This window comes from Meles meles, chromosome 2 (genome assembly GCF_922984935.1).
Source record: "Meles meles chromosome 2, mMelMel3.1 paternal haplotype, whole genome shotgun sequence".
NCBI lineage: Eukaryota > Metazoa > Chordata > Mammalia > Carnivora > Mustelidae > Meles > Meles meles.
The window spans coordinates 8,313,270-8,338,640 of record NC_060067.1 but is presented as its reverse complement, the minus strand read 5'-3'; the positions used below and the strand labels follow the sequence as shown (position 1 = coordinate 8,338,640).

Below are 25,371 nucleotides of genomic sequence, written 5' to 3'. Positions count from 1 at the left end.
TTATCCTTCACATTTCTGGGCCTGGCCTAGATAAACACCACCCACGTACATAGGGCTACGTGAGGGCCTTCTCACATTCACACGTGTGGCACATTTCATAGCCAGAGTTCAATTATTATTTGGGTGATTATCTTTTTAATATCCATCTCCTGGCTACACTATCTGCTCCAAGGGATAGTGGCTTTGGCTTTCTTCCTCGAGAAATATTTGTGATGACTCTATCGGGGCCCAGCTGGAGCCAGTGTGGGAACGGTGAATAAGTTAGGAAAATATGCAAGGGTTGGGAAATAATGCCAGACCCGGGTGGAGGGCCAGATCCTAAAAGACCTTAATTGCCACAAGTACAAACAGTTTAGACTTTATCCTGAAGACAGTGAAGATTCATCAGCTGTTTCAAAGCTAAAATGACCTAATAATCTGTGTTTAAAAGAATGAATCTGGCAGCAAGTTAGGGATTTTGTCTCTAAACCAAAAATCTATTATAGTAGATTATAAAAAAAAAATACGACTAGGTATTTCTTTTGTCCCTATGTGCACCAACCTTTGGCTCTGTGGCTTTACCATTCTTCTTATCCCAAGACTTTCTGTGTGAGTTTGACCACGTGACTTGCTTTGACTGATGGGGCATTAGCAATTGTGAGTCAAACATTTGCATGCTGGGGTTTGCCTGGGGCCTCACTGGGAAACCAGAAATCCCCAAGTGAGGTAGCTTAACGAAGCAGTAAATTTCAACCGTGTTTTAAACTTCCTCTTTGCTGCTATTAACATGCATAACCCGCTTCCCCTCACACCCCATTATTAGAAATCTCACTCTAGCAAATGATTCTCAGTGGCGTGCACCAGAATCTTGAGGTAGGAGGGGGCATATGTCCTGTGACTACATTTCTCAGGAGGTTGGTTCCAGCATACGCTATGGCTGCAAATGCAAAATCACTGCTGAGTTTCATGGGTCGGTCAGTGAACCGTTAACTCAGCCTGGGGAGTTAATGAGCACCACGAAGGAAGTCACATTTAGCCAGATCTGAAAAGGAAGAATAAATATTCATCAGGTGGAAAAATGCAGGAAAGGTATGTCAAACAAAGAGTAGAATGTGCAAAGGCAAGTCCTGTGTTCCCAAATGACTGATTTTAAGTGGTCATCTCCTTTCTTTCTGTACAACCGAACATACTCTTTGATATTCTAGATCGCGCTGGCAGAACTCTATCACCCTCAAGGAAATCTACAGAATTTACTTTGCAGTGTCTACAGTGTATAGAGAGGTCTTTGAAATAAATTGTCATGATAATCGTTGCCTTTCCTCAAAATAGTCCTTATTTGCAGAAACCTGCTTGAAGCATGACCAAGTTATTTTCCTCTGAATCTCTTTCCCAGAGCAGATTCCATGCAGATAACAATAGGATCTGTGATGATCGTTTTATCTGTGTTCACTGTCAATTTCAGTAGCTCTAGAATCATGTTAATTCAAGATCTAATACATGTTCCCCCATTTTTTGGAAGTTCATGTTGTTTTTTTTTTTTTTTCCATTTTATTTATTTTTTCAGCGTAACAGTATTCATTCTTTTTGCACAACACCCAGTGCTCCATGCAAAACGTGCCCTCCCCATTACCCACCACCTGTTCCCCCAACCTCCCACCCCTGACCCTTCAAAACCCTCAGGTTGTTTTTCAGAGTCCATAGTCTCTTATGGTTCGCCTCCCCTCCCCAATGTCCATAGCCCGCTCCCCCTCTCCCAATCCCACCTCCCCCCAGCAACCCCCAGTTTGTTTTGTGAGATTAAGAGTCATTTATGGTTTGTCTCCTTGCTTTTACCAAAATTAACTACATTAGTTTCTGTTTTCGCCAAGTGAAAGACATCTAAGTGAGGATCGTAGCTTTTCTGAAAAAAGAAATAAAGAAAAGGTACAAAACAAAAAGCATTGAGTATTTGCTTCACAGTGAGCATCAAAGAGGCAGTGTACACCCCAAGCTGTGGTGGGGGCATGTGGCACCAAGCTCCTTCCCTGGGACCTGCACTCAGCAGATCAGCCTCCAGCCACCAGAGCTGGGAACGGTGTCTGTGAACATCTATGCTTAGCCCCGTTTATTTTGTGCATCTGTTAGCAAGAGATGTCCTAAATGTCAGGAAAGCCAAAGCGAGGTTATTTTTTAGATCTGGGCATGCTCAACATTTTTTCCATATAAATTAATGGCATATGCTTCTTTGATTACACTGTTTTGGCTTCTGAAAGGTTTCCTAGGAATGCTCTTTCTACTTTTGGATAGCAGGGGGGAGCCTGTACCTGGTTCTCATCCATACAGAATTTTTGGCATTTTCTTCACACACACACACACACACACACACACACACACACACACACACACACACATTCTCCCTCACACCTGAATGCAAAGTAAATAAGTCTTTGAAGGAAATTTTGCCTTAAAGTGCTTCTGTAATTCATTTCAATAAAGCATCTAGAACTCTTTCCCCCACATCTAATAGGATTAATCTTTAAAAGCATCGTCTTCTCCAAGCAGGTGCAAACCTTTGTCTGCCCTCAGGGAAAGACCAGCCAATGAGAGATTATTCTGGTGACGTAATGCTTGTTAACTTACTCTCTTGCAGACACAATTGGGGAAGATGCTTTTCAGAGCATCAAACATATTGAATTTAACCCTTTCTTGCCTGACTAATTACAGCTCACAAGCCACTTCTGCTGCTTCGTAAACATGTCATGTAGGACAGCCCTGGCATAGGGAATCACTAGACTAGAGAATTTCTTTTGAGCATTGACATCTGTACCAACTGGCATTCCTTACCTTTCTTGGGAAATCAATACTTCCATATCCTGGTTCTTATGGAAATAAATGATACATTAACCCTAGCCAGCAGCAGACAAACTTCTAGTTCTTTCTCAGATACAGATTCCCACGAAAATCAATTCCAAAGGGAAAGAGACCTTTATATATATTTTTTCTTTCCCATCAAAATCACAGTTGAGGGCACCTGGGTTGCTCAGTGGGTTAAGCCTCTGCCTTCGGCTCAGTTCATGATCTCAGGGTCCTGGGATTGAGGCCCACATCGGGCTCTCTGCTCAGCAGGGAGTCTGCTTCCCCCTCTCTCTCTGCCCGTCTCTCTGCATACTTGTGATCTCTCTCTCTGTGTCAAATAAAAAAAAAATCTTAAAAAAAATCACAGTTGACCTCTTGTGACTGTGTACTAACTTGATTTTTTCATATTCCTCCACTTTATTTCAAAGATTAAAAAAAAATTCTTGAAACAGCATTTGAATGGCCTGATATGTTCATAGTGACGCAATCTTCTGCTTAGTGAGCACTGCACGGGGCTCTCTTGATGCAAATGAATGCTTCTGAGTGTCCAGAGAAGGCCTAGCCGGGGCAGATGAAAACCCACTACCGATCGCATAGTGTATTTCTATGAAGTGGTGGGCACGACGAGATAAATGTGTGTTACTTTCTACCGATCAAGAGTGCAAAAAAGCAGACACAAGCTACAGATCTCAGGCAGGTGTGATTTCGTGCCCCAGCTTGTTCCCATCCCTCTCCCTCCACCCCAAACCTCACTTTTTTGGGCAAAAGAATGCAATAGTAAGCACATTGTGAAAAACCTAATCTGAAAGAGGAGTGTCATGATACCTGAGCAGACCCGTGGTTTATCTGATCTGACACCCAGGAAGAAAGCAAGCTCCCGACTGCTCGGCCAGCTGTGTAATTGGAGGTGCTGGATGTAATTCAGAGATGAGGAGCTGTGAGTACTTGGAGTAAAAATGTTGGAAAGTTACTTTGCTAGAACTTTCCTCCTTGTTTCCTTTTTCAGACTCCCCTCGAAACCCTTTGAGAAAACTCTGTTAATTTTGGGCTCATGAGTCTTTCTTGGGACTTTTCTACTTATTCAGGTCATGGTATTCCGGTTGCAGTGGGCTGGGGCGGAATTATGGAACCGTAGAATGTTTGAGACCTGGCTGTAAACAGCGTCTCTACCATATAAGGGAGTGGTAAGTCACTCTAACTTCAGGGAGACACACTTTCTCTGTCTATTAAAATGAAATAATAATCCCATAGGAGTTATTTAAATAATATTTATAAAGTTCTTGGCAAGTCGCAGATATTCAATCAATAGTAGCTATGGTTATTACTACTTTTGCATATGCATAATTCCAAGCCACTTTACCTTTCAAAGTTGAAAACTGCATTATATAAAAGGACTACTTACCCACAGCAGATTCCCTGACATGAATTGTGTCGACCTTTTGATTGTGAAATGAACCGTTCTGTTTCCCCTGAAGATTTAGTTGTACTTGATTCTTAATTTACCACAACACCCGGTTGTCTTTTATTTTTATCCATTAATATTTCAGAGTCAGAACTTTACAAATACATGATTTTAAATACTATCAGAATAAAGAATAGTGGCAGAGTACATTTCTTCTAGAGATTCGTTGATATTTTAAGGCCATGGCTTCTCCAGTTCTATAGTAAAGTTCCTGGAAGGCACTGGTCATGCAAATCAGTAGGTTGAGGTTTTCAGTAAATTCACTTGAACTAAACTGTTTGTATCCACTGACGCATTCCCACAAACTGATTTCAGATTTTAAATTTCAAGGGCTAGGGGCACCTGGGTGGGTCATTCGGTTACGCATCTCCTTTCAGTTCAGGTCAAGATTCCAGTGTCCTGGGATCAAGTCCTACATTGGGCTCCTTGCTCAGGGCGGGAGCCTGCTTCTCCCTCTGCCTGCTGCTCCCCCCGCATGTGCGCTCACTCTGTCTCTGACAAACAAATAAAGAAAACCTTTAAAAAGTAAAGATAAAAATAAATAATTCTCAAAGGCTATTAAGTTCACTTTATCAGAATTTACTGAATGCCTGACCTGCACATGGAAAGACTCTAAGATGAAACCCAACGGTGACAGCACCCAACTGTAAGGGCTTGGTTGCTACCATCCAGGCACTGGTGCCTGGCAAAGGGGACAGACAGCACCGTGCGTTAGTTTCCAGAACAGACTTGTGTATAAAGTTACTGGAAACACAGGTGGAGGGGCTTTCAACTGAACATTGGAGGGGTGAGTTTTTGAGGAAAATTATAGCCAGGTAATATTTTTTTTTAATATTTTATTTATTTATTTGACAGAGATCACAAGTAGGTAGAGAGGCAGTCAGAGAGAGAGAGGAGGAAGCAGGCTCCCCGCTGAGCAGAGAGCCCGATGTTGGGCTCCATCCCAGGACCCTGGGACCATGACCTGAGCCGAAGGCAGAGGCTTTAACCCACTGAGCCACCCAGGTGCCCTAGCCAGGTAATATTTTATTGGCTTTTAAAGAACAATAAGGATTCTCTTATTTGGATAAAGTAGAAGAGTATTCCAGGTGGAAGGAATAGCCAGGGCAAGAGAGGAAAGGATTGTGGACTCATAGCTATTTGTGGAATGGCTATTGACCTATCCTAGTGTTTGATACTGGATGGATATGTGGCGAGGGAAAGAAATGTTCATGTGTAGAGGGGCTTTTTGGAAAACTAATCTGTTACCTTCCAGATCCTAAGTATTCTCATCTTGTCTTTGTTACATACCATGAGAAAATCGATAATACATACTAGCTGTTTTTTTTTCTTTTTTGTGATGTCTTTAAGCCTATTTGTACTTAAGCAAAAGAACCCTATTCCTTTTTCTTCCTATGATTAAAAAAATAATTCTAGTGTACTATTAGACTTCAAATAAGGTGAGTGTAAATTTTACAAACCCTATTTCAAGAGATCGATATAAATTGTACAAAAATAATACTTGAGATCTAGATAACATGTTAGTTTTGATTCTTATAGAAGCATACATGAGCCAACTTGTAAAAGGCCATACATCTAAATAACATGTGACTAATAATGTCAGAGTATGCATTAGAGAAGTATTGCCTATGCTAACTTTGTGAAAGAGTTACCTGGGAAAACTTCATTGTTCAGATTCACATGGTGAAGCATAAAACCATCGGGTCAAAGTATGGGGCCATTCACGTGTGATAATGTGGGTGTGAAACTTTCTTAAATAAAACTTGCTGAAAGTTCTCTGTCATTTTCTTTGAGTTTATTCACTGAATAAGAAGTCTGCATACCTTAGGACAGGACTATGTGTATATGCTCAGTAATTCAAGTATGTTCGGTGATTTTTATTAGAGGTGCACTGGAATGTATTATCCACACGTAAGTGATGCTGTTGTTAGAACAGGAATTCATCAATTTAACAAATGGTGTGCCCTGAACCGTTTGTATCCTGTTCCCCCTTTGTGATCAATATCATGTATTTTAGAAATAATTCACCAGAGTTACAGGTTGACGAGTCTCTCCTGGGTTATAGGTTTTCATCGTGTAAAACCAACTGCGTGGAGATTCAACCCACCTCTGAGGCTGATTAGATAACATACACAGGATTGTTTATCTAAGTGCATGCGTGTTTATAGGCTACCTCATTCTGAACTGTTTTGAGGTTCTTAGAGTTATATGTGTAATGCAGGAAAATCCGCTATAGTCTCTTAAATTCATGAAACAAGGAAGCTGGAACAGGACTCTAACGGCATGACAGCCTATGGAAACAAACCAAAATCTAAGCCTATAAATGCCTCAAGGTCACACAGTCAAAACCTGAGGACAACCAGTCGCAAGAAGCCAATTAGGCTTTAAGTGATAGCCAGTCCACAATGACCTGGCTTTATTTCCATTTCTTGAGAGTCTCTGGCCAGCTTCTTGCTGGTGGAGCACTCCTGACCACTTCCAGGTCGCTGCTGTCCATCCAATTCAGACTGGTAAGTGCTCAAATAAACTCTTAAAAACTTTTGGGATGCCTCGCTGGCTCAGTTAGTAAAGCCTGCAACTCCTTTTTTTTTTTTTTTTTAAGATTTTCTAAAAATTTATTTGAGAGAGAGAAAGATGAAAGAGGGGCAGAGGGAGAGGGAGAAGTAGTCTCCCCGCTGAGCAAGGAGCCCGATGTGGGTCTCCCTTCCTGGACCCGAGATCAAGAGTCACAAGCTCAGGGCACCTGGGTGGCTCAGTTGGTTAAGTGTTCGCCTTCGGCTCAGGTCATGATCCCAGGATTATAGGTTTGAGCCCCATATTGGGTATAAAAATTACTTTAAAAAAATCTTTAAAAATGTTTTATATGCCTCAGTTTATCTTTTAACTAGTTATTTAAAAATATGAAATTCTCAGGAAAATTTAAAAATAAAGATGGCGTTCTGTTTTCTCCATCAGCTGTGAAGAAGAAGGCGGGCTTTATCACTCCAGTTCCAGGAGGTGTGGGACCCATGACGGTGGCAATGCTTTTGAGGAACACTCTTCTGGCAGCTAAAAAACTCATTTACTAGGTCACATGAAAGAATAAAACAAAATGAAATCATGCTCTTTATTTATTTGACAAAGGGCAAACACCTTTATATTTTACTACAAAGCTATTTATTTCTACATCGTATTTATTTTTTCATGGATGGAATCATCGTGGATCAGATGATTCATAAAACTTGACGCATTTCCTGCTAACAGATTTTGAGTTTTAGGGGAAAAAAAAAGAAAAACAAACAATTCCAGTGAAAACTTTGGTAACAGTGGTTTATTTTGTGAATAATATTTGTTCATAATATTAAACAATAAGGGCTCATAACAAATGAATATATTTTTGACACAAATATCACACATGGTATGCTTTCAACAGATGTCTTGTCAGCCAAATGGGTGCCCGTGTATAATATAATTTAGGTTTTGACATAAGCAGACTCCATTTTTATATATTTTATTTATTACATGATGAAAAAGAGCTTATGTGCTAAAAGAAAGATAAAATAGTAAAAGTAAAATCTTGATCTCACGTGTCTCCCAAATGGATGCTATGAGGCATCTTAATGAGAAACAATACTCCATTCAAGGAAAGAAAAGTAAAGAAGGCAAAAAAATGCAGTGCTGATTAGAAAGGTAGTGATAATTTCAAACTGTGAATGACTACTTGCCATAGTAAAAATGTAATGAGAATATGTTAGGTTTACATGTAATTTCTTTCTTCTTCTAGAAAAATATTTGGATAATACCTTCCTTGAGGAATAATGGAAAATCAAACCAAACATATAAAACAAAGCTGTGCTTGTGTCTTCCAACAAATATTAGAAAAATATGGTATAGTATGAGTGAGGACTTCATTAAAGAATGAAGGTTTGTTCATAGATTCAGAAATTAATAGGAAAATAATACATTTACAATGAGCCAAAGCTAAACCTTAGACTATAACTGAACATTTACTGCTTTGTTGCCCACAATTCTTCCCTCTTCTGTTATGGCAGTTGGTTCTCAGAGTAGCCACATTTCTAACACAATTTAAATTAGGAAATACACCTGAATGTCACTTGAAGGCTATTTTGAGACTACCCTAGTCACTTAATTGTATCGTTTTCGTGCCGAATCCCGGTGTGTTTATGTACCAACAATGATTCTTACCCAGTGCATGTTTTTATCAGTGTGTGCCCCTGATCAATTGTGTGGTGAAAATAGTCTAGATACTTATAATTAATCATATTTCAACTGTATAATAAAAGCGATTTGAAGAATACCTGTCTTCTTTCTTCCTCAAGATATTTATAAGATTTTTTTTCATGTATTTGTTACCTCTTTCTTTTTTCATGGTTTCAAGTTTTTATCTAAATTCCAGTTAGTTAACATATAGTGTAATATTAGCTTCAAGAATAGAATTGTTACCTATTTCTTTACCACATGCTGGGGATATGTACAAGTTTCTTCAGCACGCAAGAAAAGGTTCTATAGCCCATTTCAAAGTCAGTCCAGACCAGTCGTTGTGTGGTAACCTCAACAGAAGTTTAAATTCAAAGCTCCCAAGTAAACATTTCAGAAAGGGCCCCAGATTCCCCCAAACAGACAAAACTGACCCAAAGTACATGTACATGGAAAAAGCAAAGTCTGCAGTTTTGAGCCTACCACCCCCAACCCCTGACAGTACAGCAGGAATTATTTTGGGAAGATTTCTGCCCCTTGGCTAAGCTAAAATTCAGGAGGGAATCTTTCTAGAGACTAAAATACTGGAAAAGAAAAATTGTCCTGACATTTGGTAAAAGCGGTAAGGAATACTTTATCCAAGACTGTATCAGTGGGATCAAGGCGCCTGCAATAGAAAAAATTGAACTCAACTCCAAATACAGCAAAGATGGCTGTGGATGTATATCCAATGAGCAGAGTAAGGGGATCAGTAGGTGGGAAATTACTCTAAGAGGAAATTGATTATATATCAAGGGTAGGAAGACTCTTGCTAAACTAGCTTACCAGGATTCTTGCTGAAGGCAGGCCAGATATCAAGGGTAGGACAAGGGAACCTGATCAGATATTGGGGGTGGGGGGGTCCTCCATAAACTGACTTAGCAGCATTCTTTGCTAAAACTGGGTTTGGCAGGCCTAGTCAAGAAGAAGACTCGGAGCCTGGCTGCAGTCCAGTCAAGAAGGAAGCCTTTGTCAACACATAACGGAGATAAAGTTGGTTCGTTGGTACCATGACTTCATTTATGGATATTTGGGGTGAGTAAAAGGCAGACATCAAGAAGATGACAGTCATGCTGCAGGGATTTGGAAGAGTAACTTCTCTTCTCCTGCAAGTCTCTCTAAAAAGAAAGAAAGGGGATTGAATAATAATACAAAGATATGGAGGTGAGAATGCATTTGGCAAGCATATATGAAAGCGAGAGACTGAAATGAACGGTGTGTGTTGGACAGTGGTGGAAATCCAGCTGGGTAAGCTGAGTAAGCAGAGATAGATACAGAGAGTGCCTTGATAACTGAGGCCACGTTTGGTGAATTAGGAGAATTGCTGTTAGAACCTAGAAGATATTATCATTGATTAACACGAGAAAGTTACAAAGGGGAGCTGATTTGAGAGAAGAGATCATGTTCAGTTTAAGAGTGTCACGTGATGGCAAAATACATAAAGTCCTGGTATAACATCAGTCTGGGAAGAGACTAGTGATGAAAATTTAGGACTCAGTACCATGTACCAACCACTAAATCTCTGACCTTGTTAGCCATTCTACACACCCCTTGCCTCTGCTGTTGCTCAGTAGCAACGGCTGTCCCTAAAAGAGCACCCAGCATGTGCTACGGGCTTTACTTTTTGTGTTGTTATGGACAACCTACATTTTGATAGATGAGGAAATTGACCCTTGGGGTTATTAAAAAGCCTTAGCCAGGGCCAGATGGATAGTGGACGTGGAATTAGAATTCAAAACAAGGTCTGGGATGATGTGAGTCAGAGCTCACTCTCTTGTCATTATAGCACGCTGCCTCCTTCAGAGCCTCCCCTACCTGGAATCCTTTCTCTTCTTACTTAGCTACATCTTCCTTGTTATTCCGGGTTCCCTCCGTGAAAACTGCCACGAGAATTTGACGAAGTCCCACCCCTGAACTCACAGCCATTTCTGCACATTCGTGGCCCTTCTCAGTTCCTGCCAAGTTCTGTCATTATGTATGTGCTTTCCTTAACTCCCTTCAGTACCTTGAAGGCAGAGTCAATGCATGGTTTGTCTCTTTGTCTTGCTAACACCACATCCAGCCCAGGGCTGTGGACAGTTGCAGGCATTCAATATTGAATGAAGGAATGGCAACGGCATTCATGAGAATTACAGAATAAATTTAGAGAGAGATTAAGCAATGGACCGATGATCATTTCCTGCCATTGTCTAGCAATGGATTTTTGTTGAGTTACTGAAAGAGTAAGAAAGAAAGCAAAGAAAGAAAAGGAGGGCAGAGGGGTGGGGTGGGGGAGGGAAGACACTTTCAGAGATGCTTATGACCAGAGGAGAGAGATGAGTAAATTAAAAAAACAGAAAAAGTGGCAGAAGGGAAGATGATAGTGGAGGATTCTTAGCCTTCTTCCCCTCATTTTTTCCAACGTGCTCCACTGTGTCTCAAGAAAGAAGGTATCAGTAAGGCCACATTGCAATGCCCATTCCCCATTCTTCAGATTTGGGTAAGGGCCTTTCTGTGAGAGGGTTGAAGAAATGAAGGCAGGGGATTCTCTTAAAGAGTGTGTAAGTGGGATCCATTAGTAGGAGTCCCAGAGGAAAGACATGCATGAGCTGACTAGAGCTATTTTCTGGTATCTTCTGGAAACTGGTAGGTGAGTTTCTGTGTTATGTGGCCTAACTTTACCAGAGTGGGGAAACATCAGGAAAGAACAGAGGCCATTCCTCTCAGCCCACATGTGAGTGAAAGTCACAGTTGATTTAATATTTAGATTCTTAGGATAGAGGTAATTTATTTAAAGTTGGATTTTAGGAGATCCTTCAGAGAATTCCTCTGAGATCCTCTGAGAAATTCCTATGGAGAACACAGCTGGGAAAGTAAAAGGGATATGAGATCTGGAATCTGAATACAGATTTAAGTCCTGACTGTAGGGGATTTGGCACATCACTCTTTTGAGCCTCTATTCCTCAGTTTTCATATGTCTTAATAGAAATAAGACCTCTTGTTATTTCTTCATTCACTCAAGTTGGATTCATTAGGTATATACCATATGTTAGGCGCTGGATTCGTTGGGGCCAGGATTACTAAAGAAATGATGGAGATGTGCATGGAAGACTGGCAAAATGCAAAGCATTATGCAAACTCCAGTTAACCATTAACAACCAAGATGGCGTTGTACCATGTCCCAGTCTTACAGATAAAGATATTCAAAATTAGTCATAGTATCTCCCTTCAACAACTGCAATGGTCATAATAGTTTATTTAATCCTTTGCAAAGTTTTTCTTCTTAAATTCACATCAGTGGTGCAGAGGATGATTATTTGATTTATAATTCAAATATTATTTGCCTGGGAAAAATATTATCCAGAAATTGTTTTAATAATGAACAGTTAAAAAAAAAACCTGCAAAAGTAGAAATACGAAATGTAGGCACATTTGAAGTGAGCCAAGTGCTGTATATTCTTTTAACTTTAAAATGATGACTCCTGTGGTGATTGCCCAAGTTATAATGAGTTCAACAAGCTCATTCTTGTGTGATTTCTGAGGCCAAATTCATATTTCAATAGCGAAAGAGATCCTTTCTGGTAAACCAAATTTGCTGGTTGGACACGATGCAAATGATAACCTATCTTGACTTAAACAGTTTTTCAAGGTCCAGAAAATATGAGCAATTGAAATTCCTGGTAGAAAGACATGCCACCTCAGTAAAACATATTTATATAGGTTCTTTATAATAATTTGGGGCAAGTGAAAATTTATGGGAACCTCCTACACTCACAAAATCTATTAGCAATCATCAACATCTCGGCCTTTAAAATGGTTTTTTAGTAATCATAACTAGATTAACAGAAACATTTGAATGTCGTGTTAAATTTAGAACTTTCTATTCATTAGACATACCAAACTTAAATATTTTAATTTTATTTTAGTGGAGATGACATCATCATCATCATCAGTATCATTTTGGTACCTCACTGGTTCTCTCTAGCCAAATCCCTTTAGCACAGATTGAAGCACTGTCGCTCTAAGGAAATTGGGAGCCCGTTCCATTTAATCAGAAAAATCTTAAATGGCTGAATCACATAAAGGCAAACGTTACGCTCTTCAAAATAATTATTTTCACAGAACTTGTAGTAGCAACACAAAGTAGCAAAAAATTACAATGGAATATGAAACCTCTGCTTTTACCCAAATTTCATTTTCTCCCCTGCTTCTAAATTCCAAAATATCTTGATTTGCTTGCAGTCTGTACTGAGAGGTGGCGTGCTGACAGCAGTTTCAGGGATGTTTGAGTTACTGCCTGGTGATGCTGTTTCCTGGTTTGCAAATATCAGAGCTCTCCTGGGTTGGAATCCTATGTAGGTCATTAGCAACTTTGGAGCTGGTACCAGTCTGTTCCCAGCAATGGGGCCTTTCCCGGATTTCGATTCTTTTTTTGTTGTTTTAAGTACTTTTAAATACACGATTATGCCCACAGGTAACAAGAAACCAGTGTTTCAAAAGAAAACCTGATCACATTGCTAGATAACGCAGGTATCCTAAACAAGTGTGCTAGCGCCTGGAGGGCTCTACCTGCAGCTGCTGCCAGGAGTACATATTTTTTTGATTGGTAAGAACCGGCAGATGACGCTTCATGAAATATAAATGCAAGAAAGGCTCCGCAGAGCGCAATAAAAGCCTTCCACCCGTCAGTCTCGGAGGATAAGAAAGATACTGTTAACAGCAGCAGGAAATGGCCTTCGGAGTCTCAATATCAGTCTATCTCTTATTCAAAGGTAGGTAGTTCCTTTTCGTCTTGTTAATTTTGTGTCCGTGTAAATTATGCATAGAATTTGTTTTCTCTGAATTAACAAGCAGTTGGCTTTTAACCTTCGTTCTTCATGACAAAGGACAGAGCGAGAAAACTGTGAATTAATTTTCTTATGTAAGGCAGGTTGGGTTCCTAACAGATTGTTACAACCCCTTTTTTGAGACCTGTATGCTTGCTTTATACAACAAGAGCAGTTGATACATTTTAAGTATTGTGTCCTAGCAGCCTTATGATTGAATTAGTAACCCACGTATCCACTTTCTCGTAAAAATAAATGTATTTCTACTTTCTGTAATTATAAGGTAGTCCCTGGAATCGGTATGGATGGGAAACAGTCGGGAAACTGCCCTGGTCAGGTTTTGGATTTCAAATGTAAATGAATTAAAATAGAACACAAGTGGGAATAAGCAGACTAAGAAGAATTTTGGATCCGTGGCTTGCACCTAACTTTCAATCTGTTGCTTGCACATAGAAGGAGGCTCACCTGCTAAAGATGCCTTTCCCCCCACTCCTTCATATAGCAATGACAGCCTTGACTGCAGAGGCAGCCGTGTCGGGAACACCCCCAATCACAACCCAGCAAAGTAACTGGACAGTTAACAAAACGGAAGGTATTTTCTTCACACTTGTGTATTTTAAGTGCCTTTTTTTTAACCTTTTGAGAGATATTTGGATTGTGATCAAAAGCAACATTGGAAATTTTGAAATATATATTTTATTATTAGATAATCGACTCTTTTAGCAAGATGTTGTTAAATGGAAGTGACAGGTCTATGTGCCCGCAAAGAATTGCTTTTATAAAAGGGGCAAGCAACGTCGATGAGAGACACAGAAATCGTCTTCAGTTACGGTCCTGAATGTGAAACATGCCGCATTTTCTGCCAATAAACCACACGTGTCCCAAAGCGGTTTGTCCCCATTTTGGCATTCTTGATTACTGCTGTTTTGATACAGTCTTTTCATCTGTGACCATGACTTAGCAGCCAAAGAAACTATGACAAGATGAAGCCTTAATCCATCTTTGGAAAGATCTTTTCTCTTGTTGGGGGGACAACAAGAGAAAAGGGGGGATTTTGTTGTTGTTTTAGCATATGCTATACTTCCAAACCATTTATACCCAATTTTGGTTGTTGGTGGTGATGATATATCATCACCATTACTGTTATTATTAGAATAGCTTCTGGCTGCTGTTGAGCATCATTATTTTTTAAGCCTGTTTGAACTCTCAGAGGTGAACTTGGTAAACTTGCGACTTGCCAAGACCTGTGTACCCGGTAGTTACAGTCCTCACACAAATCACTATTGCCTCTTGTGAAGACGGGTGATAAGACATAGGGCAGAGGAAACACCATATCTTGCTCTCAGAGCCAGGCAAATAGAAAATCAAGTCAGATGTTTTGTTTCTGAATACGAAGGCTAGTAATACTGAAACATTCTACATTTCGCCAGTGATTTTAAATTAAAAAAAAAAATTCACTTAAAATATTTTGCCCATGTGAGTTTTGAATAACTACCCACTGGCAAAAGAAAATCTGTGTGAGCTTTAGAATAATTTTTAACCAAACTTCATGTCTTCTGAGCCTTTGAGCCAAGAGGAAAGATCTCCCCTGGGAGATAATATTTTAGAAAATTCAAGAACAGTTTCCCCTCAGCGAATGGCTTCGTAAAAGTACACCCAGCACCTTTTTACTTCCTTAATAGTGAAAGTCTTCCAAGTTACAGAGAATAATAATAGAAAACAGGGGGCTGAATGTATCATCTCTACAGTTTTCCTTTGTTTTCTTGATGAAGAACTTCAGTTTTTCTGTTTTGGATTTAATTTAAAAATCTGCATCCAATATCTTAGGAAATTTTTTGTAAACTTGCACCTAATATTCTTCTCCTTAGGGCAAAGATGAGGCTCTCCAGTATACTCTTTCTTTGAAGATGTTTTCTTTCAGTTCTCACATTATCTAGCAAATCCTGGTTCAGGCTTGACTAATTCAATTGATTTAGTCTTGAAGCTGGAAGAACCAAACACAGTGTACAATGGGAAATTCTTACTGGCTTAGAGTTAATTATTAAAATGAGACACTAGGTTCACAATATCGCATTCAACAAAATGAAGGTGAATCTTAAGGTAATATTGTATGTTCTCAGCCAAAATGAAGTTATCTTATTGGTGGCTTGGTACCTAAAATTCAGTGTTTAAAATATTAGAAAAAATATGCCTTTTTAGATCTTTTTTTCCCCTAAAAATAAATAAGTAGGATTCTGTTCACCTACTTAGCTAGCAAGGCAAATCTGGTGTCACATGACAACTAAAAATTGGGAAATGTGTTTTCATAACAATGACAAAATGGAATGTCACCAATTCCGCGTGGGACAAGTTTAAAAATCAGTAATTAGATTTTTACCAAAGAGGACTCAAATACACAGCTTTACCCAAGTATCATTGCCACTGCGTATGCCCCAAGGACGGCATAGGTATCTGTCTTCTGTCCATCAGAGAACGAAGAATGAGCATCCTGAAATGTATACATTTTGCCAAAAGGCAGTTTCCCAAAGGGAAGCGTCCCATAGAGATTCTAGACACTTGACCATGGAAGTTTTGTCAGATGTGGTCATTTGCATAGTGTTAGAAGTCAAAACCCAGATTTTCTCATTCTGTCTATCTTGAGGGTTTTCTCTATTTTCTCAGAATGTCTCTTAACTGAGTAAAATTTCCAATTAATATCTCAACTCTGTGAAGCTCAAGCCTAACTTGTTTCTGGCTTCTTGTATAGGTCATGACAATTCTTCTTCTGAAATCAGGCACAGGGCTCCCTTGACAAGTCCTTTCTCAATTGGTAGTCCACAGAAGAGGAAGCGGGGAATTCTCATCTTCTCAACTTCATTATCTCCATAAATCCCGATTCCCTAAGTGCTGACTTCTCAGGTGGGAATGGGAGAAATAAAAAAGGAGAATCAAGGCTAAAATGAGAATCAATGCTGCCACCTTTAGGCAAACTTGTATCTCTACCGTGTTACATAGAGGGAACAGAACAATCATCCATCCACCTCCAGCCCCCAAGTAGTGATAGGTCTAAATGATATTAACCTAGAGTCTGTGACTATAACCTGCCGACGGAACCAGTCAGTAGTTTAAAAGGCAGAGCACCCAAAGAATATTCTTAAATTTAAAACTCTCTTTACATACGTGTAACAAATCTACTATAAGAGTGTGACCCACTTCATCTGTTAACGTTGTATGTCCTTTTCCTAGTTGACTACACAGAAGGACCCATAGCCTTGAAGTTCTCACATCCTTGCCTGGAAGACCACAATAGTTACTGCATCAATGGTGTTTGCGCATTCCACCATGAGCTGGAGAAAGCCATCTGCACGTAATTGCAAAGAACTTTCCAAGTCCTAGAGATGGGAGGAGATGAATTTATGTTTGACATGTTTCTATGCGGTTCACATAGTACATTTCCACACACCTGTTTCTTATCTAGTAAAAAGGGTACATCATCTGGGCATGACTCACTGTATTTGAATATCTAAGGAATCTTTTTCTAAACTACCTAGCCTTCATTACTCAAAAATAGGGTCCCCACATTAGCAGCGTCTCTGTAACCGGGGAGCTTGTTACAAATGCAGCAGCTTAGGCTCCACCTCAAAACTACTGAATCCAAATGTGCATTTAAGCAACATGCAAGGATGATTCTGGATTTTCAAGGGATTGATTACAGGATGAGAGGAAATAGATGGTAGCAAACACTCTTGAGGAATATAAAGTTCTAGAGCAATTAAGTACTATTTTTATGATCATTGGTTTGCTAAGCATTCTCCTGTGAAAGAGTAGATTAACAGTTTTCTAGATCAACTCATGCAAGCAGACTACCTTTTCCTTCTACCTGTGAGGGAAGTTACATTAATATGGGGCCTTAATGAACTGACTATTTTGAAATACCTAGCTTCCTCAACACATTTACAGTTGGCTTTCATTTGGCATTTTTCTCTTTAATTTACATTACTTATTTTCTATTGAAATTTTTATTCTTTGAAATTGGTCATTTCTGTATATTTCTACCACTATGGGTTTTTAAATTATGTATTCTTTTCTTTTTTTTAAAGGTGTTTTACTGGTTATACTGGAGAAAGGTGTGAGCACTTGACCTTAACTTCATATGCTGTGGATTCTTATGAAAAATACATTGCGATTGGGATTGGCGTTGGATTATTGTTAAGTGGTTTTCTTGCTATTTTTTACTGCTACATAAGAAAGAGGTAAGAAAAATGAAAATATGAAGTCACTGGGCACTGGTTCACTTGATGAATATTTATTGAGCCCCTAGAAGATACCAAGCACTGACATGTGTAATTTTTTAGTTAAAAAATGATCTGGCAGTTTCCTACATATTTGTTTTGATGCTTTTCCTTATAAACACAGACAAGCAGTAAAAATTTGCCTGCAATTGCACTAGAATTGCTCCAATCTACAGTTTCCCTTCATCCTCATCTGTCTGCCCCCATCAAATTGGTGAACCCCACCAGAGTAGAGAATGTAACTTGTTTGCGGTTGTATATTCTGTGTTTATTACTGAGCCTGGCACATAGTGGACACTCAGCAAATATTTGTTGAATGAACAAATCAAGACATGAATATTAAATGAATGAAAATATATGGCCAACATGGGCCTTTTTCTTTTTAGACTTCAGGTAAGGGTTTATTCGGGAGATTTTGTCGATTGCTAAAAGCCTAAGAAAATAAGCTTGATCCACACATACAAATTCCTTCTGTTATCCACACTGGTAATTTTTTCTTAAATCCATGTCACTAGGATAAAGGCAAGAAGTAATGGGAGATACTTTAAAGAAAAAAGTGCAAATACATTTCCTTGGCTGTACTATTGATGAAGTTGCCATTTTTAAAAATGACCAAGACTGTACAAAGTAAAAGTTTGTTTGCTTAGTAATTGTATCTTAGAGAGAAGAACATCTGTTATGTCGATTGTAGATCAATTGACATAAAATCTGTTCTATCAATTGATGTTGTATCGGTTGCCTAAGAGGCCAAGAAAGGAAAGGAAAAAAAAAAAAAAAAGGAAGGAAAACCTTCTAGTGTTAACAAGACTGCTGTGTGAAGTCAGGTTCCTTGTGAGGTCAGGTTCCTTAGCAGCAAAACCTAAGATGGGGATCCTTGTGTAATTCACTGGCCGAGGGAGTGCTCTAAGGTGAACCCTGTAACGCAGTAAGGAAAACTAGAGTGAAGGAAGAAGGTGAGCAAGGTGTAGAATTTGCTGAAGTCTAAACTTGGCCCAATTCCATAGGGAGATCTAGAGTATGAATGGCATGGCAGACGTCTCCCACTAGAGCGAGGGGTCTTGGTTTTAGTGCTCTGTGTCATCAAGCGTGGATGGCAGGCTGCTCCTGGTGGGAAAGGGGCCAAGGGCTTGGAATCTCTCAGGAAGCTTTGGGCTAAGTGCTCTTTTGGCCAAAGAAAAGGATGCAGCTGTGAGCCTGGGGTATGGGTCCACCCCATGGATTTGGGGTAGGGCACCAAGAGTATAGATGTCATTCCCCATTACCTATAGAAACAGCCATCAAATTCACATGGAAACCAATGTTCTCTTTTAGGTGTCTAAAATTGAAATCACCTTACAACATCTGTTCCAGAGGAAGACCACTGTGAGGCCTTTGTCAGAAATGTTCATGAGCCATTTATAAAATTCAGTGGGCCCCAAATTGAAATCTTCAAACAGAACAACAAAACTTCCCAAGCTGACTAGACTGGAAAATAATGGAAGTTGGGATCATGATGAAATGAGAGAATAAATTTCAACGTCGGTCTTCGGTCTTCGCCGTCGTTAGGGTGCCATGGGAGCCGAGCGAACAAGCTATGGTGACGGAAGTCAAGTTCATAGTCCTACTCTGGGTTGGTTGCTGTTGTCATGTGGTTATTGTTCTTCCTGCAGAAGGACCGAGTTTCAGGCCCCTGACAACATCAGGTGTGAAGTGCGTAGGAATCATTATCAACCTTGCAGCAAGCCAAAGCAATGCCAAGCTTGGGTTCTTCATGTGTTTTGCTACCACCAGTATTTTGGATCACTGCTCTGTGGACCTGGTCCCAAACATGCTGCTTTCACGGTGTCTGAGAGAATGTGGTGTCAGCTGTCAGGACGAGGTCAGTGTTATGGCACCTCCAGGGACGCAAGCATGTGCCTGAAGTCTAAACCAGAGAAAAGAAAATGGAGTGTCCAAGGCAAACACGAATCATGCCCAGCTTGGGACAACACTACGTAGCCTTTATCTGTGAAATACGGAATAAGCTAAAGAGTTCTTGACGACTGAAAGCTGACTGGATATCGAGTCCTGAGTAGGTGAAACATTTCTGTTTGGGCATGGATTATAAAACTTCGTGTTGGACTCATTGGTCCCCTAATGCCTATGTTCATCACCTCTTCCTGTTGTTAGTGGAACTACCTGGTGACTATCTGTTTTGACTGCAATTCTAGAATTCTACTAATAAAATTCGACCATTGGCCCTGAAATAGAAACTGAAGAATTGGACATAGGAATCTTCTCACCAGCCAACAGCATGTGGAAATTTTCTTTACCATTTCTGAATACTTGATAGCAGATTTGCACATAGTGAGAGAAAATGGAACAATGGCAAAACTACTTATTTGGGAATTAGGGTCCTTCCTCTTTAATCCTGTTTCTTCCACGTAAGTCGAATAGTCTTGCACAGGTCCTTTAATTTCTTTAGGCTTTGGTTTTATTTTCTACAAGGCCCTGACAGCTTCAAAATTGGACAGTGGGTCAAGAGAAATTTTTCCGTATTTGTTCTGCCAGTGGGATTATTTTTAACGCCACCTCTACCCCCCATAATCCCCTCGAACACCCGGACACACCACTGCATATCATCTCAGGTGTATAGTTTAATGTGTGATTTGTAGAATAATAAATTAAAATTTTGTTTTCCAAGGAAGTGAAACAGGAATTAAAGAATAATGATACCTGCCAATTTTCTTTCGGATTCGATCTAAAACTATGGACTTTTTTTCTCCTTCATGACATAGATAAGCGAAACAGTTCTGATCACAGGACGGATTAAAAGAGAATCAAACATGAACGTTCTTACAATGGTAACAAGACTTTAGCTTCTAATGACTTTCCATCTCATATTCTGCTTTCTTTTGAAGAGAAGGTATTTCTCCAGCTTTGTTTTCCTCCCTGAGGAATTTCATGCAGATGAATCACATGTCAGCACTTTCTGCTTGTCCTCGCAAACTATGCAAAGGTTACATCATACCAAAAAGTGGGGAGGTGAGGGATCCTCCCAGTGACTCCAGCGACCACACCTAGAAAGCTATGCCCTTCCTGGGCATTTCAAAAAGGTGTGAAAAAGCTGGGGAGAGTCCCGGAAGAAGCAATAAAGCTTAATTAAGGACTGCCTCTTGATGAAAGGAAAGAGGAATTAAGGCTGGAGTCCGGGAGGTGATAACCAAGAAAGTTATAAATATCTGGTTAATATTTCTAAATTGTAAGCCCAATATAATTGAAATTAAATAACACCAGACAGAGAATTAAAATTTCCAGATTGCCAAACCAAAACCGAAACCAATAAGGAGTCAGATTTTTTTCACTGGGGAATAGGATAAGATCCCCTCCCAACCCCAGTGAGTCGGCAGAAGTCTGAAGTGTGGCTTATGAGAAGCCACCTGTTCGTGGTCTGTTGTACAAAATAATCAACACAGAATTGATTTTGCAGGGAGGAATGAATCTCTGGCATTCCTACGGCAATATTTACGTATGTAAGCGAGGCGCCAGTGAGAAAAATGCATGCAAACAATATGTTCTGCAAACTTTTCCATTCTGTTTTTTTTTTTTTTTTCCTGTTGCAGTAAGACCCTGAGAAAAGTCTGCCAGGGAGGCCCTGTGTCAGCACAGCGTTTCCAGCTCTCAGTCATGAATTATTAGGTGGGCTGGATCATCTAGGAAAGGACTGGGAACATGCTTCTGACACCTTTAACCAGAACAAACTGGATAAAGGGCTCATCGATTTCATTCACTTCCCATTTTGTCTTCTTCCCGTGTCTGTCCTTCGATCTTTGAGAACACATTCTTAAGTCATCAATATTCATAAGTGCTTCATTAGTTAGCATATTGGACCATGGGAGGGTGGGAGAAAAACTGACTTCAGTCACACTTGAACCAGTAAATTTACAAAAAAAGAAGTATCATTACTTGTTATTGTATCCTCTGTCCCCAAATTATTATTATTTTTTAAGTAATCTCTATACCCACCATGGGGCTTGAACTCCTGACTGTGAGATCAAGAGCTGCACGCTCTACCGTCTGATCCCACCAGGTGACCCAACCCAAATGCCTTTTTGTATCTTATATTTTTATAATGTTTGAAGTAGATGAAATTAAAGCATAGATTATCTTTCTGCGTTTCCGGGCGCAATACAAATCGAATCCTTTAATTTTGAATGGTCCATTTTGGTAATGTCAAGAAGATTGCCAGTCATTATATGCAATTGAAAAAAACGTCTTAAGAAAATAACAAGGCAAACATCAGCAATTTGAGCTTTTGATGTTGGACATAAGGACAATTTTTGTCTGCAGAAGACCGTGAGTAAACCATCTAACTTCTAGTATTGCAAAATGTCACAAACTCTCCGTAGTGTGATGTAAATATTGATATCCTGCAACCCACATTCAAGGGAAGGGTTACCAGAATCTTTCTATTGCAAAATACCGCTCTTTATGGCTTACATCATGGCTGCATGACATCAGGTTACTAGCAACTGCCAAGATGAACTGGAAGTGTTGAAATTTAATTTGTCAGAGTCTGGCGCTGTTCATCTGGGTGAGTCCACATTTCTGTCCAAACCGTGGTGCAGTCTTGTTCAGTAGCACATTCAGAAACAGATCTTCCAAATTCAGCTCTGATTTCTGTTAGTTATTCAGCCCATGAGTACAAGAGCCCAAGTCATTCATTTCCTACAAAGGCAAAGGCTAGGCCCCTGGAGAATATCTACATGAATCAATGAGTCCCTCCATTCTATTTCATTCCTCTGCCAAAGCGGAACATGATGGCTATTCCAGATTGTGGGCAACACCTACAGCCTCCAAAGAAACATCCCATAAAGATTAGGAGTATGATTATAGGGTAACAAGAAGAATTGAACTGTTTAGTTGGATCTTATCTGTAATATATCCCATAGCCTTTCTTTTATAATTTTTATGTCTCAGATGTTATTGGAGCATAAACCACTTAGATTGAAATCCAGTTAGGACTGTGGTCAGGCAGGATCAAACTAGCAGTTCTTTTGATCTTCAAGAGGCTGTTAATTAGGCTTCACAGTCTTCTGGAAAAATGGCATCTATAGATCTTAAAAACTGCATGGAAATATCGATTCAATATTGATTCTCCTCACAAACCAAGTTAAAGTGTAAATATAAAGTGTACTATAGCTACCACTCATGAGCACTTACGATGTTTGAAAAGCATTCTTAGCATTACTTTAATTAATCCATGAGTGTGTAACTGAGGCTTGGAGAAAAGACTTTCCCTTTTTCAAGGTCACTTAGCCTTTCAGTAGCAGAGCCTAGACATGAACCAGGTAAATACCAAAGTTCCTCATCGAAACTCTGTAAGAAAAATGTTCCCAATATTGTAGGGAAAATATTGGTGTTACGGGGTTTGTTTCTTGATGGGCTTAGAGATAATATCCAATTGGTTTGTATGTAAATGAAAAGAAAGCCCCTTTCTTTAAAATATATAAAATAATAACCTTTGCCATGGATCAACAGGAAAAACTCCCTGTTCTCACCTGCTGATTAGTAACATAGCGTACCATCCTTTGAGTGGGGCCAGAACAGGGTTCATGTGCCCACTGACAGATGAATGCACATTTTGGGGAGAGACTGTAGACTGTAAGTGGACCCTGGTTTATCGTCAGGACTGTGGGGATGAGGAGGTCCCTTGGGAACTCTTGACCCCAGCCTGTGAAGAAGGGTTCTCTGGTGCTGGTCCCCTAACTGGGACACTGGTTTAGTGTGACGAGGGGATGGGGATTGAATGGTTTTCCCATCTACAGAAAAATATCATCATTCTCCTTCCCACAACTTCACTCTCACCATCCTACCCCAAGTCCCACGTACACTTTAAAGAAAGATGCTCAATGATGCTGGTCCAGCGACGGGCAAAATTTGGAAGTAACACTAAAAAATCAGTGTAAGGCACAGACACTTAAATGACTTGTGATCTAGTCCAGCTGCGTGGTTGTTTAATTCTGTCAGGCCCCTTTGTGCAATTTTCTTGTCTGTTATGTGGAAACGTTAGACTAAGGATGATCTCTACGTGCCCTTCCCGGCTGACAGTTGTGTGTGGAAAACCTGCAGCTTCGACAGTATCCAGCCTGCAGACACTTTGCCTTCGACCTTCCTGGGGTTTATTTTAAAACAAGCTCACATTAAAAAATCTAGATATTTTAATACAGTTTTAAAGATCTAGCTTCTTGTAGAAAATAGAAGATCCACAGCGCCGGTCCTACTGTTTGCCTTGCTTTGGTTCAGATCGTGCGCTCAACGCCTCGCCTGCTTCTCCTCAGGGTTTCCGTGGGCCTTTAAAATCTGCAGCCTTGGTCCTTTGATTGGATTGATTTTAAGATCCCGCCTCATCTCCATAGCCCTGAGTCTAGCCATCAGCTTGCCTGCAGAGGGCCTTGTTGGACTGCAAACCGCACAAGCCATAAGGGAAGGGCAGAGGCCCGGTTGCCTCGGAATGTGCTCTGCTGGGAAACCCACACTCACCTGGAAGCTGACACACGTCCTGCCCACGCCCGAAGTCACTCTCGGCTATAATCCCAACCAGATTTGTGTTCTCAGAGCTCAAGCCTATCTACGATAGGGTCTCCGCTGTTCACGCCACATTGGTTACCCTTCTCCACCTCTGTCTGCCTGTTTACAGATACCACGTTTCCCTCCTTTGAACTCCCTGGATATTTATGCTCCTTTATGCTCCCTTCCTCCCTTGCTTTTTAATCTCCCAAACACCATTTACATTTACCTTGTTTTATAATGATTTTTATTCTTGGCTAATTTCCAGTGGTAATAAAAACGGACTCCGCTCACTGGGTTTATACCTGAGACTGAGCACAGTGCGAAGTAATTTATAGAGAGCCTCACTCTGCAGGTGCAGCCAGAAGAAAGGTTTTATTGGGGGCTGTGGCGGAGAGGGGTTCGGGTGAGTCTCCGGAGTTTAACAGACTCGGGTTAAATCCCAGCTCCGCTGTGATCTAATTTCTTAACTTTCCTGAGCCTGAGTTCCGTCGTTTGTAGAAAGAGGATAGTATTTCTCTCCTACAGTGTCTTGAGAGAAGTTGTTAGTGCTCCATGAATATTAGCTGTATTATTACGATTGCTCTCCATTTTCCAGATTAGGAAACTGAGTACAGAAGGTTCACGTCACTTGTTCAATGACAGACATCTAGGAAGCAGCAGAACATGGACCAGACTTCAGGGCCGCCCAGGTTCAAGGCCTGGTTCACCTGGCACAGTCCTTTGACCACGGCTGCTGCTCGGACCTGCGGTTTGTTTGAAGCAGGATCTGCAAGCTCAGAGAGCTTGCTTTTGAATCCCAACTGTTTATTAGGTCTGTGATGGAGAATACATTATTTAACTGCTGTAATTCCTATTATAAAATGAGGACAACAATTACACCTAACTTAGGGCCATTTTAAGACTAAGTTAAATTTGGGGCACCTGAGTGGCTCAGTTGGTTAAGCCACTGACTCTTGATTTTGGCTCAGGTCATGATCTCAGGGTTGTGAGATCCAGAGCTCTGAATCGGCTTCCTGCTGGGCGTGGAGGCTACTTAAGATTCTCTCTCTCCCTCTCCCTCTGCTTCACCCGCCCACAAATAATGCCCAAGTGCTCTCTCCCTCTTTCTTGAAAAGAGAGAGAGAGAGAGAGAGAGAGAGAGACTAAGTTAAATTAGATAGCTAAAAATCTAAAACACAGTGCCCATTCCATAAATATTACTTGTAATTATTTAACAATGGGAGCTTCTGTTGAAGAAGCTTTGTTGACATTC

The 25,371-nt window shown here is 40.2% G+C and overlaps 2 protein-coding genes across 8 annotated transcripts in view; both read left to right on the top strand.

Moving 5' to 3' along the window:
- MTHFD2L (methylenetetrahydrofolate dehydrogenase (NADP+ dependent) 2 like) overlaps nucleotides 1-8,571 on the top strand; it is a 143,870-nt gene extending 135,299 nt beyond the window's left edge. For all 3 annotated transcript variants that reach the window (XM_045998110.1, XM_045998112.1, XM_045998111.1), the window contains one exon: nucleotides 7,232-8,571. In XM_045998110.1, the coding sequence (XP_045854066.1) occupies nucleotides 7,232-7,344 (113 nt within the window). In that variant the 3' untranslated portion in view covers nucleotides 7,345-8,571. The remainder of the gene's footprint in view (nucleotides 1-7,231) is intronic.
- A 4,649-nt stretch (nucleotides 8,572-13,220) lies between these two features.
- EPGN (epithelial mitogen) lies at nucleotides 13,221-18,986 on the top strand. Of its 5 annotated transcripts, none has more exons than XM_045997763.1 (5): nucleotides 13,221-13,263; nucleotides 13,820-13,909; nucleotides 16,543-16,663; nucleotides 17,397-17,549; nucleotides 18,900-18,986. In XM_045997763.1, the coding sequence occupies exons 1-5, from the start codon at nucleotides 13,221-13,223 to the stop codon at nucleotides 18,952-18,954; spliced, it is 462 nt and encodes a 153-aa protein (XP_045853719.1). In that variant the 3' UTR covers nucleotides 18,955-18,986. The 5 variants fall into 5 exon arrangements, with proteins under 5 accessions (XP_045853719.1, XP_045853722.1, XP_045853720.1 ...); XM_045997766.1 differs by having other exon boundaries at nucleotides 13,820-13,882; nucleotides 17,397-17,423; nucleotides 18,900-18,954; XM_045997764.1 differs by having other exon boundaries at nucleotides 17,397-17,423; nucleotides 18,900-18,954.
- The last annotated feature ends 6,385 nt before the right edge of the window (nucleotides 18,987-25,371 follow it).